This window comes from Schistocerca americana, chromosome 7 (genome assembly GCF_021461395.2).
Source record: "Schistocerca americana isolate TAMUIC-IGC-003095 chromosome 7, iqSchAmer2.1, whole genome shotgun sequence".
NCBI classification, from domain to species: domain Eukaryota; kingdom Metazoa; phylum Arthropoda; class Insecta; order Orthoptera; family Acrididae; genus Schistocerca; species Schistocerca americana.
The window spans coordinates 145,559,002-145,572,946 of NC_060125.1; the positions used below are offsets into that span (position 1 = coordinate 145,559,002).

At 35.6% G+C, this 13,945-nt stretch overlaps 1 protein-coding gene across 1 annotated transcript in view; it reads left to right on the top strand.

Annotated features, from left to right (window-relative positions):
- The window catches only part of LOC124622014 (modular serine protease-like), a 276,840-nt gene that overhangs the window by 106,176 nt on the left and 156,719 nt on the right, over positions 1–13,945 (top strand). The window contains exons 5-6 of the mRNA XM_047147565.1: positions 4,582–4,710; positions 4,796–5,001. Of these exons, the coding sequence (XP_047003521.1) occupies positions 4,582–4,710; positions 4,796–5,001 (335 nt within the window). The remainder of the gene's footprint in view (positions 1–4,581; positions 4,711–4,795; positions 5,002–13,945) is intronic.

A 13,945-nucleotide genomic window follows, 5' to 3' on the forward strand; every position in this document is an offset into this window, starting at 1 on the left:
AAATGACTGAACTAACAATTCCTAGCTTTATTCACTTTTCTCTGTGTTCACATCATCTTTCATCATACAATTATAGAGACTTTTCATAAGTTAGAACACTTCACTATCCTGACCAATCAACAAATCCTTACAGAGTCTACTCACAACCTCATAGTCATCGTCATTCAATAATTTCACAGCAGTAAGGTCTCAACACCAAGTTGAAGATATTAAGATTCAGAGACAATACATTCCAAAGATTTATTTGAATAAAAATAATATATGTACTTTTTATATTAAACTGAAATCAAGAAATTATACTTTCAAAATAAAATAACTGTTCTGTATTCTTATCAAATAGTTAAATAAAAAATAATAAAATAAAAAGGCTAATAACTGGTTTTATGGGTGCAACAAGACCACACACATAATTCATTATTGATGGCATCCCTATTCAAAAGTAAATCTACATCTACATCCATACTCCGCAAGCCACCTGACAGTGTATGGTGGAGGGTATCTTGAGTACCTCTATCGGTTCTCCCTTCTATTCCAGTATCGTATTGTTCGTGGAAAGAAAGATTGTCGGTATGCCTCTGTGTAGGCTCTAATCTCTCTGATTTTATCCTCATGGTCTCTTTGCGAGATATACATAGGAGGGAGCAATATACTGCTTGACTCCTTGGTGAAGGTATGTTCTTGAAACTTCAACAAAGTTGATATTTTATTAAATTGATTTATCAAAATTTTATGTATGCGAAATGTCAAATTGAACACAGAAATGAACTCCCATATCTTAGATGCATTACAAGGTCCAAGTACGTCCATACCAGATACACCCAGGAGAATAATGGAACGGACTTACAACTGGTTCATAGAAAACCCCATAACCTCTATCCTGCAAAAACCTGTCTTATGAAATTTCATACAATTACAAATGACTTATAGCAACAAGAAGTAAGAGATCAATGGGTATACACTGTATGAGAGCCCATGTCTGAAGTTTTTGAGTATCCATGTAGATAATAAACATAGGTGGCATCAGCATGTGGAACAGATAACTAAAATGCTCAGTTCTGACCGTTTTGCTCTCATAAATGTCTCACTGTGTTGACCTGCAGGAGGGACTGCTAGCGTCCTTTCATTCAGTTCTGTCCTATGGCATTATCTTCTGGGTTATTTCAGATAATGAGAAAAAACAAATGTAATGTATGGTGCATAGGTAGGCAGAAAGATGCATTATTGAATGAGTACATGATCATTGGAAGCAGTCACATCCACAAAATATGTATGAGTATGGATATGGGTAGATTTAAAGTGGAATGATAACAAACTAATAACAGGTATGGCACATGTCAGACTGAGATTCATTGGAAAAATCCTTAGTAAGTGTAGTCCACCCACAAAGGAGATAACTCACAAAACCCTCATTTGAGCAGTACCCATACCACTTGACAGTCTAGGAACAGAACCAGATAGAAGGAATAGAAGAAATTGATAAGATCCAAAGAAGAGCAGCACATTTAGTTACAGGTCAATGTAAAAAGCACAAAAGTGTCATAGAGATGCTCATCAAACTCCAGTAGCAGATACTACAAGAGAGGTGTTGTGCATTACAGTGTGGTTTATCATTAGTTCTGAGTCTCTATGTTCCAGGAAGAATCGCCCATAAATAGATTCCTCCTATGTATATCTCACAAAAAGATCACAAATGTAAAATGAGAGAGATTGAAGCTCACATGGAGGCTTACTGACATTCATTCTTCCGAGTAATTGTTTACAATTGGAACTGGAAAGGGGAGAACTGATGGAGGTACAGAAAGTACCCTATGCCACACACCATAAGGTGGATTGCAGAGTGTAGATGTAGATACAGAAAGCGTTTATTTTACAGAAGTGTGGAATGAGAATATTGTATAAAGTTGACAGTAGAACATTGTGCAGAAGCCTCTTCTGGGACCTATGGGTTGTTACACTTACATGCCAACACACATTCTTCCTAAAGGTGGTTAATAACAGGACTGAATTTAGGATGGACTCAGCTATTCACAACCAGAAGTATAAATAATTTCCACGTAGACAATACTCCCCTCTCTACAGTTTGAATTGGAATCTTATAATCTTGTAAAAAGTCTGTAACATGTTGCTGGTGGTATCAAGCAGGAAAATCCCAAATATTTGAAAACAAAGTACAAGAATACTTCATTATACTCTCCTTCTACAATTTAGCTGCAATGTTGATATTCCTTTCTGGAACTTCCCTTGTTTGTAACTCCAATCATTTACATACCCACCCATAGTATGCATATTTACGAAATTACATTCACATCAGACCATGTTTTCTAGGTGCTCCACTGTTTTTTCTGTGGTATTTGGAAAGAACTTTCAAAAATTGACTTCACCAACATAACATGCATACAACTTGTTCAATAGTAACAATAACAACACTGCAAACCAGCATTCCACTACCAGGATAAAAAAGGTCAACAAATGTTTACCATAATGGTTTAAAAAGTTCTCAGTTTACTTGCCACCTCAAATTCAGATACAACCCCAAACTTCTAATGATTGTCTACATCAGTGTCATTGGGGGCTACGTCTGACTGTCATGAAACTGGCAAGGCTTCCATTTTAATGCCCATATGATGGCATCTGATTGGCTAGCTTATATCATGATGACATCACGGAAATGGTGTGTACTGAGAAGGCACTCTATACATCCATAGATTATGTTCGTGTTCTCTATCCAGTGTTGCTATCAGGCAATATGTCAACAAGTGGCCCCAAAACCTCAATAATTTTGATCCTAACTCCTCTGTCACACGCCCCAGACCAGCAATAGGAATAACAAGTTGATGACTCAGTATTCTGATCCTAGGTTATCCTACAAAAGTTGGTCTACACTTCTAGCATGAGAACAACATAAAAAAAAACTTTTTATCTTTACTGAATTCGCTGCATTCATACTTTCCATTTTGTTGCTGAAAATTTGTTTGCCCTGTCCATACCTACATATATCAGAGGCTCATCAGTTTCTTATTGAAGCAACAAGTCAAACTAACCTTTCACATTTACCATAAAGCTCTCAGATGAACTTCAAGGTCAATTCCTTATGATACCTATTGCCACTTCCCAACTCCCTTTCTGTCCAGATCTTTTCTACCCCACATAATTCAGCCTGAAGGACTGCAGTTTCCCCCTCCTGTTTCATTATCTTCCCCTGTCTACTACACAGCTAACAAAACCACAGATCAGCCTCATTTACTTCCCCAATTCCCACACCACTAGAGTCACCCCAATGGACAAATCTACAGCACCTGTCACACTCAACCCCAGAACTAACAATTCTATTGCAAGTTGTTCACTTCTCACCCATGATAAAAATAGTACTTTAGGAAGATTAAGCCAGTTAAACTAATGATAAACAACAAAAGATATTTACAAAAATTAGACCTACGTGCAATTGTGTGTAAACAAACTACTAGTGCAAAGTTTCTGAATCAGACAATTTAAATTTATGCTACATTCCAGAAATATAAAGTAAATAAAGAAGGGATACACTCTAGTGAAATTTCTGGATATAAAAAATAACAAATAAATGAGATTCTCCAAGTTTAATGTGTGAAATTGTAAACAAAAATAAGACTACAACAAAACTTTATGATCTTTTCAAGTTGTCTGGAACAATGCACAAAGAAAAGTGAGACATATGATAGTAAGCATAAAAACACAGTAATACACTTAACTACTGAGAAATCTGCACTAAATGAACTAATATTACAATCTAAACAACTTATTTTTACAAGAGTACAGAAGCTGGCACTTCTTTCCTTTCAGAAAGGTGATCCAATATTGTGTTATAAGCTAGATTCTCAAAAATATTTGAAAAAAATGGAGAGGAGTTATGTGGGACTATAATTAAAGTTCACTCGTTTATTGCCACTTTTGTCAATGAAAATTGGTACTGCACATTCCAAACTGTCAGGAAATAAACCTTAACTCATCACATCAATTAACTGGAAGGAAACCTATGGGGTGGGGTTGTGGGATTTTAAAATTTGGATAAGATTTCGGTACATTGGTTGGATTATCATTATATCCAAAAAAGTTACTGCTTATCAGTACCCTAACAATTTCTGTGCTCTTTGACAGCTGATCTGGTATAAGTGATGTCTGGTGGTGGAGTAAGCAGTACTTGCCTACATAAATAAGTGGATCTGCTTGCAGTGGTTCATTCTTTTCTTTTTACCCCTGTGTTTTCAGTGACAGTTAGGAAGAATTAATTGAATGTAGTGGCCAAATATTTGGCTGGGGAAAAAGACTTAATAAATGGCAAATTTCAAAAATGAGTATAAGCAAATATGACTAAAAAAGAAAAATTCAAGACAAGTATATTTGTTTTTAGACTGCTTGAATCTGTTTGAGTCACATCGTGTTGACAGTTGTAAATAGTACATGAATATGAACATTTTTTTTTTTGTTTTCTTTTTTACTGTAAGTTGTTCATTGTATGTTACCATAGTGATACAAGAAATTTGTTTGCAGTGACACTAATAAACTCAATTTAGATGCTTCTGTAAGACAAATAAATTTCTGTTTCAGTGCTGATGAGTTCCAGTGTAAGTCTGGGTCTTGTATTGCATCATCAAGTGTTTGTGATGGAAGACGTCACTGCAATGATGGGAGTGATGAAGCACGTGCTCTTTGTGGCAGTGGCATTGATGGTGACAGGTAATAATTCATTTATGTTTTAAGAATTATTTCCACATACTGTACTGCACCTAACTATCATACTCTTTTTCACATGTTCCAATAGACCCTGCTTGTATCCAGCAACCATTGAACATGGAACATATACAGTCTTGGGATGTGAGTCATGTACACCTGATCCTGGTAAACCTATACAGGAGGGTACAACTATCTTGCGGTACACTTGTGATCCTGGATATGAACTTAAGGGTGAAAATATTCTTTTTTGTCGCAATGGGCAATGGAGTAAAAATACACCAACATGTGAACAACGTAAGTAATGCTTCAGAGCACACTGACAGATCTCCATCAACTTTGGTCTGTACTCTTGACTACTTGGTGACCTGAAGAGCAGTCTTGGGTTGTGTGTCAGATCCTTAGTGGCCTGAACAAACCTGCTTTTGGTTGTTTGGTTCATAAAATTATAATTATGAAATTGAAAAGTATTGTCTTTAACGGCAGCCTTCTTGCATGGATGAACACTGGACTTCTAAATGGAAATCAGATGGTCATGTTGACAAACTGGAACTCAAAAAGTAAAACTAAACTCAGAACTGGGAAATGTAGAATGTGAAGTCCCACATAATTTGATACTGAATTCTAACCTGTTCCTAATCTACATAAATGACACCCATTCACTTTGATTAATAGCTCAAAAATGGTAACATTACTTAATGCAAACATACTAATCATGGCCACAATCTGTCATATTGTGCAGAGCTCAAATGATAACTGTACAGTCCTTCAATTCACACCAAATAATTTGTCTTAAACTCACAAAGATTCGTTTAATATAATTTCAAACAAATGAAAGTGACATGCTTATTGCTAGAAATAAACATTATAGTCATGCACCTTGTAAGACAATATGTGTAAAACTCCTTGGGGTAATTGAATCAACACACTGATTAATTAATAAAGAATAGGTTGTTCAGCACCTTGGAGAATCTTTCATTCATTTGTCAGTTTGAAGACCAGGGTGGTGACTAATTAAATGTCCTTTCACTCACTGTTCTTTTATGGAATGGTCTTCTGGGATAGTGCCAAGAATATCCCTTATCCAACTACAAAGGGTGGGGAAGATAGTTTCATTCTTCTCGGTACCAGAGCACTTGAGGATTACTTAAAAAATCACAAGTGTCAGCTAGACGTGCATTTACCAAAAATCGAGTGACTCTGTGTTGGGCCCCTATACGTCATCACCTTACTGTAATGTACATAGACATGCACTGATGGGAAAAATGTTTGCTGGGAGTGACTATCAGAAAGTCCTGGCTGACTAAACCAGATACTTGTTCTTACTGTGCCTCGCCTTAGCCACTCAAATGAGATCAAACTCCTCACTCAGCTAAGAAGAGGGCATAATCCAGTGAGATGTATAGCATACTCCAATGAGAGTACCCTCCAATATACGGTGCCTGTGGAATACAGGTTTCAGATTGCCCCATTTAAACTGATTGTATTTTACATTTGAACAAGAGGATAAATACTAGGTTACTTGCAAATCTACTTTCTGTTTGATGAAAGTATGGATGTGGCACAACTTCCTAAGTTTGGTGAAACATCTGCTCTATTTCTTGTGTTATTAGGAATGAAATTTTAAGGGATTTGTTGAGTAACTGGCTCATCCAGGTATTATGAAAGTGATGATCCAGTTAGACTTCAGTAGGTTTTACTAAGAAGATCAGATGCACAGTCTATTGTGAATGTTATAGCCTGATGGGCAGGTCAGATATGTGTGAAACTGGGAGTGTATTAAATTATAATTATGCATTAATCACATTCATCTCAGACTATTTTAGTAAGTATCAAAATGTCTTAATAATCTCACCATATATCACTAAACCCAACAAGCTGTCATCAGAATGAATAGCCACAAAACTGGAACCAAGAGCAAAGTAGACCCACCCCCCTCTGGCACAACATGCAGCTGAACATAACATGCTAGATTTCAATGGCTGCTTTACAATCTGAGCCATATGGATCCTCCCTTCCACCACCAGATTTTCTGAACTATACAGACAGGAATTGTCCTTACAACATATTCTCCACCCCTGAAATTATCTCAGCCTCAACCTATGTATGATAACCTAATGTCCCCGTACACCTACACCATTCACCCAACAGTTGCTGTCCCCTCCCCCCCCCCCCCCCCCCCCCGCATCTTTTGTATGGCATCCTCTGCCAATGTATCAATCCATCCTTTCCCCTTCCCTGCTACTCTACTTCTCTGCTCCCTCTCCCCCCCCCCTTCCCCTCCCCACCACAGCCCAATTTCCGATGTTGCAGCTGGCAGTCTCTAGCCCTGCACATCCCATCAGGCACTCTTCTCTTCCCCCACATGTACCCTGCTATCCCTCCCCCTTCACTGCCCTCCTTCAGATTGCTCCATCTGGTTATAGCTTCTATTTTTAAAGATGATTTAAAGTGAGAAGTAGACATACAAACTTCCCACTTCTTTTATACAAGGTGACTTACTTGAGATTCGCAGCCGATCTTCTTTGATGGCTAGCTGGCGGCTGGAAAAATCTCTTGACTTCATCTCTGTAGACTGATGCTAGGTATGGGAATATTTAAGCCTCTCTCTCTACTTGTGAAATAAGAAGATATGCAAACTTCACTTTTCATCAACCCACAGTATATTTGGACTCCATATGGAATAAAATCCTTACTTTCCACATACATATATGACTTCCAGTAAGTCACTTGCTCCATCCAACGTCAGAAACAAATTTAATTACATTTATAAAAGAGCTGGCTTAATAACCACAACTCTGCTTCACATGAATCATAAAATACGTCTTGCCTCTACCAAGACTAGATTAAGAGTTTTCAAGATTACTTTTTTCAACTGTTCTGCTTTCACATAACAATAGTCAATGTCACAGTAGGCACAGAGATGCATAAAAACTCCATGGTTCTTCCTCTAAAACATCTATGGATTGCCTGACAAGTACTTGTTGGTGCCGTTCAACTGCCACATCTACTTTCTTCTCGTTACTGACTTTAAACTTGCACACACAAATATGTGATGTGCAGTAGGTAGGATTTTACCATCCCACACTCATATCTAGAACATCGTGTGTTCGAGATGGTAGAAGCCTGAGTGGTTCTAGAATTCACACAGAAATTCTTGAATCATTACATATCCCCCACCCCAGATTAAACAAACAATATTTTATACATAATCATTATGCAGCTAATATTGCACATAATAACACTTTATATTTCATAAATATACATGTGCTTTCTTTCAATAACTGTGAACAATCTTTCACTTCCTGTTTCGCTATTCATTCTTATTTTACTTTGACCTGTGGTTTTAGTCAGCTTTTCTAATATTTAGGAATTGTGAGGACTGTTTCTCTTTTCTTTATTTTGCTTTTCAATCGAAAACTTCAGGTGTTTATGACACAAGAGTAATCTATTTTCTATTCTTATCTTTCTGTACTACCTTTTTCCTAGTATGTTCTATTTTCACTATTTTCATTTTTTTGTAGTTTGAAGGAACACTGGGTGAACTGAAAGTGTTCTTTTGGACACTCATTTATTTCTACAAAACATAACAATGCTAGTCATTCATAGAATTTATACTTTCCAGAATAATTCCTATGAAATTTGTGATTTTTGTCACAATACTGTCCCCTTCTCCTGGTATCAGTACCTATTTCTTACTTGTGGGTTGACCTAATGAGAGCACTTCCTCTTTCCATTCTGGGAGGAACGCCCTTTATAAAACACCCCTATTTTTTAGACCACAGGTCTTCCTATCTCCACATAGGTACACCTGCCCTTTATACTTAGTGAATGCTCAGTACACCCCCATTATCATTTCTGAGTAGGCCTCATGGTTCATTACCCTAGTATACATTTCTGTGTATAACATAATTAAGTATTTTCTGGTAAAGATAGATTTATATCTTAAGCTTGACATTTATTCTTTAATACGCTATTTACTCCCCAGAGTCCTCGTCTACTTATCAACTTTTATACTTTCAATAGGTATTATGTTAACATATACTATTCATGTCCCACTGTCCTTCAATTCATTAGAGTATTTATTATACTGACATTTCTTATTGATCATCATGGTTAATGTTCTCTCCTGCTTTCATTTTCTCTCTTTGCTCATGCCTCTTTCGTAGTTTATATACACATTTTCCTTATGTATATTTGATTTAGAACAGTCATAACTTCCTATATACAAGTGAATATTTCTAGATGTACCCACATTTTCCCCTACAACACTTGATGGTTCTCACATCATGACAGGCTTTCTAGTCTGTAATTGTATGTTTGTGTAGTCTGATTCTTTGGCCTTCTTATCTAAAGTAATATGTACATTATTAGAAACCATGCTAATAAAGAAGGACTTCAGTGACAAGTTTATGAATATGGAAAGAGGGAAAAATGGACAGGTCCTCAAATGAGAAGTAAGAAAGGAAAAAATAGATATGGATGCTAGGATCAAAGAAGAGAGAGAAGATAGCCCCGAAGACATGAAACCCTTTCCACCATCATTCCCCAGGATCCATACCTCTCAGGTGCTTGCGTGAGATGATGGAGGTGGTTTGGTGTTAAATTATCTCCTACAGAACGGACTTGTCCCACCTTCAGCATCGAAGTCCCCGAAGTAAATCCTAGCAACCCAATGGAAATGGCAAATGATGAAGAATCAGGCACACTTGTTTGAGATGGTTGTTTGAAAGGTGTGCTGTGTGTTTTGTGTTAATCATGATTTATCTGTTCATGTAAATCATGCTCTTATCTATAATACCCACCCCATTCAAAGTTTTATACAAACCCTCTCCTCTATATCACATCTCATAAAAGGCATAAAATACTCTATACAAAATAGAAAAATGAATACACTACAATATAACAATTGTTCAGCTAGTCACATCTTATTGTATTTTGCATAAATATAATAATCTATTCAGTTTATTTTGTCTAGATATCACTTCTTTTTGGTGATTTTCTTAAGTTGTTATCTATTTTATAGTCATATTTGGTTTTATAAGCAGGATAGTTCTAGATTTTAAAGGATACATGACAAAATAGTTTAAAATTTTAAAGGGATTCTGTGCAGGAAGACTATTTTGGAAGAAACACCGAAAACAAATCGGGATCTGATGGTTGTCACTCCGCCTGTTAACTGAAAATGTTAATGTCCCTGGGGGCTAGATGACTCTACCCAGGACCCATGGATCTGATATTAACTTTTCTATTGCACTGAAAGACCAGTAATTTTCTTTAAATTTCTTTTGAAAGTCCTCCCAAGAGTAAAAATTCTCAATATTTACTGTAATCCATTCTCAGGCCTCCCCAAGAAGGTACCCCACAGCAAATTCTATTTTTTTAGAATCTTCCCAATTTTTTTGGTAGTGCTTGGTTAAACCTTTCTAAGAAATGGGACGGATATACTCTCCATCCAGCTTAAATTTAGGGAATTGTCTAGATAACCCTGAATTAGTTCCCCATTGTAAATCAGTCACAGCTTCACTAGTTAATACCACATTAAGTGAAGTCACCCTTTTTTCTACTTTGTCCTGGATAAGCTTGAATTCTCTCCACAAGTCGTCTATACCCTTCCTGGTATCACTAAGTTCAGAAGACAGAATAGGCGATACGTACCCAGATGTTATTCTCTCGTTAACTTTTCGATCTATAATTTCTTCAAATTGTTCCTCTAAACTATTTACATTTATGATAATTCATTATTTTCTCTTTGAAATTTCTTTCTACATCATCTACTCATGTACAGACACCTGTAATTTGCAATTGAATAATCGGTGTTAATTCATTATTCTTATGTACACTCTCTTTCAAAATATTCAATACCTGCTTTACAGAATTAAACTTAACATTGCACACATTTTCAGAAGATCCTACTTTTCATTAATTTCAGATTCCATGTTATTACATCTGTTCTCAGTGTTAAAATCTAACCTTTTTGATAAGTCTTTGAAATTGTCATTCTGTTTCTGTCTAAGGTCAGTAAACATTTGATTTACATGAATAGTCAAGGAATTAGTCAATTCATTCTTTAAATCTATTTTTAAATTCTCTACTCTACTATTTAAAGCATAAAATTCAGTCTTAAGAGCACCCATGCCCTCACATAGATTACTAAATTATTTGCTTTGTGAGTCAACTTTGGCATTTAGGTAACCTAGATTTGTCACTTGACTATTTAAAGCTTTACTCTGGGTACTTAATTGAGAATTTACCAAGCCTAGTTCTTTACTTAGTCACACTTTGATCTTTGATTAAATTTACCAACTCAGCCCAGTCAGGTGTTTCTTTGCTAAGTCTCATAGCTGTAGCTGGGTCTTGAGTTTCTCCAACTTCTTGTAAATTTTCCATACTCTTAAATGCCTTAGCTCTCATAATCATTTAAAACAAACTTTAAATATGATAATTACATAAATAAAACTTCAATCGACAGTATGTACCACTTCAACTAAAGTAATGAAGTTTGGTTTCAAGCTCACCCAGCGTAGAAGGTTCGTTGTGTAGGTGAGAAGATGCAGCGGCAGGTCAGCACTAGTAAAGCTGTGAATTTTCCATGTCTTCACCATTTTTCATTCAAATTTTGCTTCATTGGATATTTGAACATATTCCAATGTCTCAGAGTAAATCCCTTGTCATGTTATGTATGGTTGATAGGACAACACATAACTACTTCTATAGTTTTTGACTTAAATTTCCCGTTTTCTCAGGTCCTTTCACACAAGTCACCATGTTATAACATTTTTGATGGTGATTTAAAGTGAGAAGTAGATGTACAAACTTCCCACTTCTTTCATACGAGGTGACTTACTTGATTTGATATACTTGTACATTTTGTAAAATTCCATTACCTTACCTTTTTTGGTATAATCGAAAAACCCTTTTTTTCACTACAAACAGAATAACATCCTCCTGCATTACTTTTACACTCAGAAAATAATCAAATAAGTGTTAAATCTCTGAAATTTTACATAATCAGTGTTGCATAGGTTTTATGTTCCCATTTACTGTCAAAAACGACTGTTAACCAACATTTCTACTCAAAATATATGTGTCACTCTCTCAAAATGTTAACCATACATTAGCCAAAATCTAAAGCAGTTGAAGATACTATCTAACTTTTTGCACACTAATGACAGGATAGAAAGAAGAGTAAGTGACGTCACCACTGATGTGTTCCAGACAAATCTTGGGACTCCCTACTTGTCCTCTGCAAAATTTGAAAACTAAGTTTTTTGGATGTAAGCTTTCAAGGCAGTAATATTTCTCAAACCTAGGAGTTTTCTGGACTTAGGGTATACCAATCTGTATGCATTGGTCTGGGTAATTTCAACTACTTCAAAGGGTCCAATGTAAATATGGAAGAATTTCTTAAGTTGATTGTTCATGAGTCTTAACAAAGACCAAGTCACCAAGATTTATCTGAGTGTTTTTTACTTTCTTGACATGTCTCTTTCTCCTAGCCTCACCTTGTTACTTCATCATGTTTCTAATAATTTCTTCTCTTTCCTTGGTTGAAATTGGTGTAAAAGTTGGGAAATCTACGGATTCATTTATGAAATTTGGTGGCTTCCTATTAAATATAGCTTTGAAAAGGGAAAAATTTGTAGTTGAGTGTTGTAAACTATTTATAGCATCTTCAAAATCTGCAGTTTTTTCAATCCCAGATGTATGTTTATGGCTACAGTATATTCTACACAATCTCCCAATCTCTCACATGCTTCTCTCTGCTGGGTTACTGGATGAATTATAGGCAGATATTAAAATGTGTTTAATTTTTGTTCTTTGAATCATATTGTAATGATTCATGTTGAATGTTACTTAACTTAAGTTTCTTCTGCCTGGTCCATTGATGAATGAATGCGAAATTTTCATGCTTCACAAAATTTATTCACAATAATTGACATCCAAACTGCACACTCGTCATGTAAACAAAACACCGACAGACTTCACTGATCTCTTTGACTTCCAAAAGTAACTTCAAAACTGACTGATCGCAGCATCACTGCATAGCTTTACATAGAATTTTGACAATAAATTCCAAAATAAAGCATTATTAATTTTGTACAATTTTGTTGTTACAATCAAAATTTACAAAATGTAAAGAAACTGATGTTACAGCCGAATAAGGTATAAAATACAATATTGAATGACACTCTTTTATTGTAATCTCTTTAGTTTTCCATAAGAAAATCATTCTGAACTTTAATTACAATACTGTCTCTTGTATTATTTTAGTTATGTAATTAATTACAGTTTGCATTTGGTTACTAACATACAATTGTATTACAGAGCTCATGCTTTATCCAGTTATATACATAAAATGCACTAATAAGGCCTCAAATTCTGGAAATTGGAAAACTGTGAGATGTAAACAGTTGGACAGATAATTAGAAATGTAATTACAAAGAATATTAATTACAGAGGGAGACATAAAAATAAATAACGAATGAAAATACATTGCTTGGTAATAACTTTTAAGCTGTTTCTCAAGATAGTGAGGTCTTCCGTTACTGGATTTTTAGATCACCATTTTGTTAATTAGAAGCATTGATTTTTCATGCTAACATCTCTGCAGTCTCTAGTTATTTATTGCTGAGGACTTATTACTCCAGTTTCTTGATTGATTACTTAATTTAGTATATGTACATAATTTTATCAATGACAATAATCCACTGATAATTACGACAATGCATGTCCTTCTAGAACATTCCACATACCTTTGCACTGAATATCAAGCTTTTTATCAAATAGGACAAAATGATACATATAAAGATACAGATACAAGGCCTTAGGAAGCACTGAATTGTCCGATAACTATCTGGATGCATATAAAAAAAAGGTGGTACCAGACATTTCATGTGAGTCCTAGGGGGAGTCTGTACTGTTATAATATACCTCCAATTATTTGCAATGAATTGTGACCAATTATCTGATAATATGGCTTCATGTTTACCTACTGTAGGGATATACTTGTTTTCAACTAGTCTTGCAATTACATGGCTAGTGGCTTTCCCAATAGGGCGGAGTTTAATAAATTTTGAGAAAATTTCTACCATCACCAAAATGTAATTGTATCCTGTTTTGATGTGGTGGGGGGTTCCATAAAGATCAACAGCCATGAGACTTAATAGTTTTTCAGATGCATTCGAACCTTGACTAGTTTGGTTGCTCACCTTTACTCTTTGGTGTGTGTCACAATTGG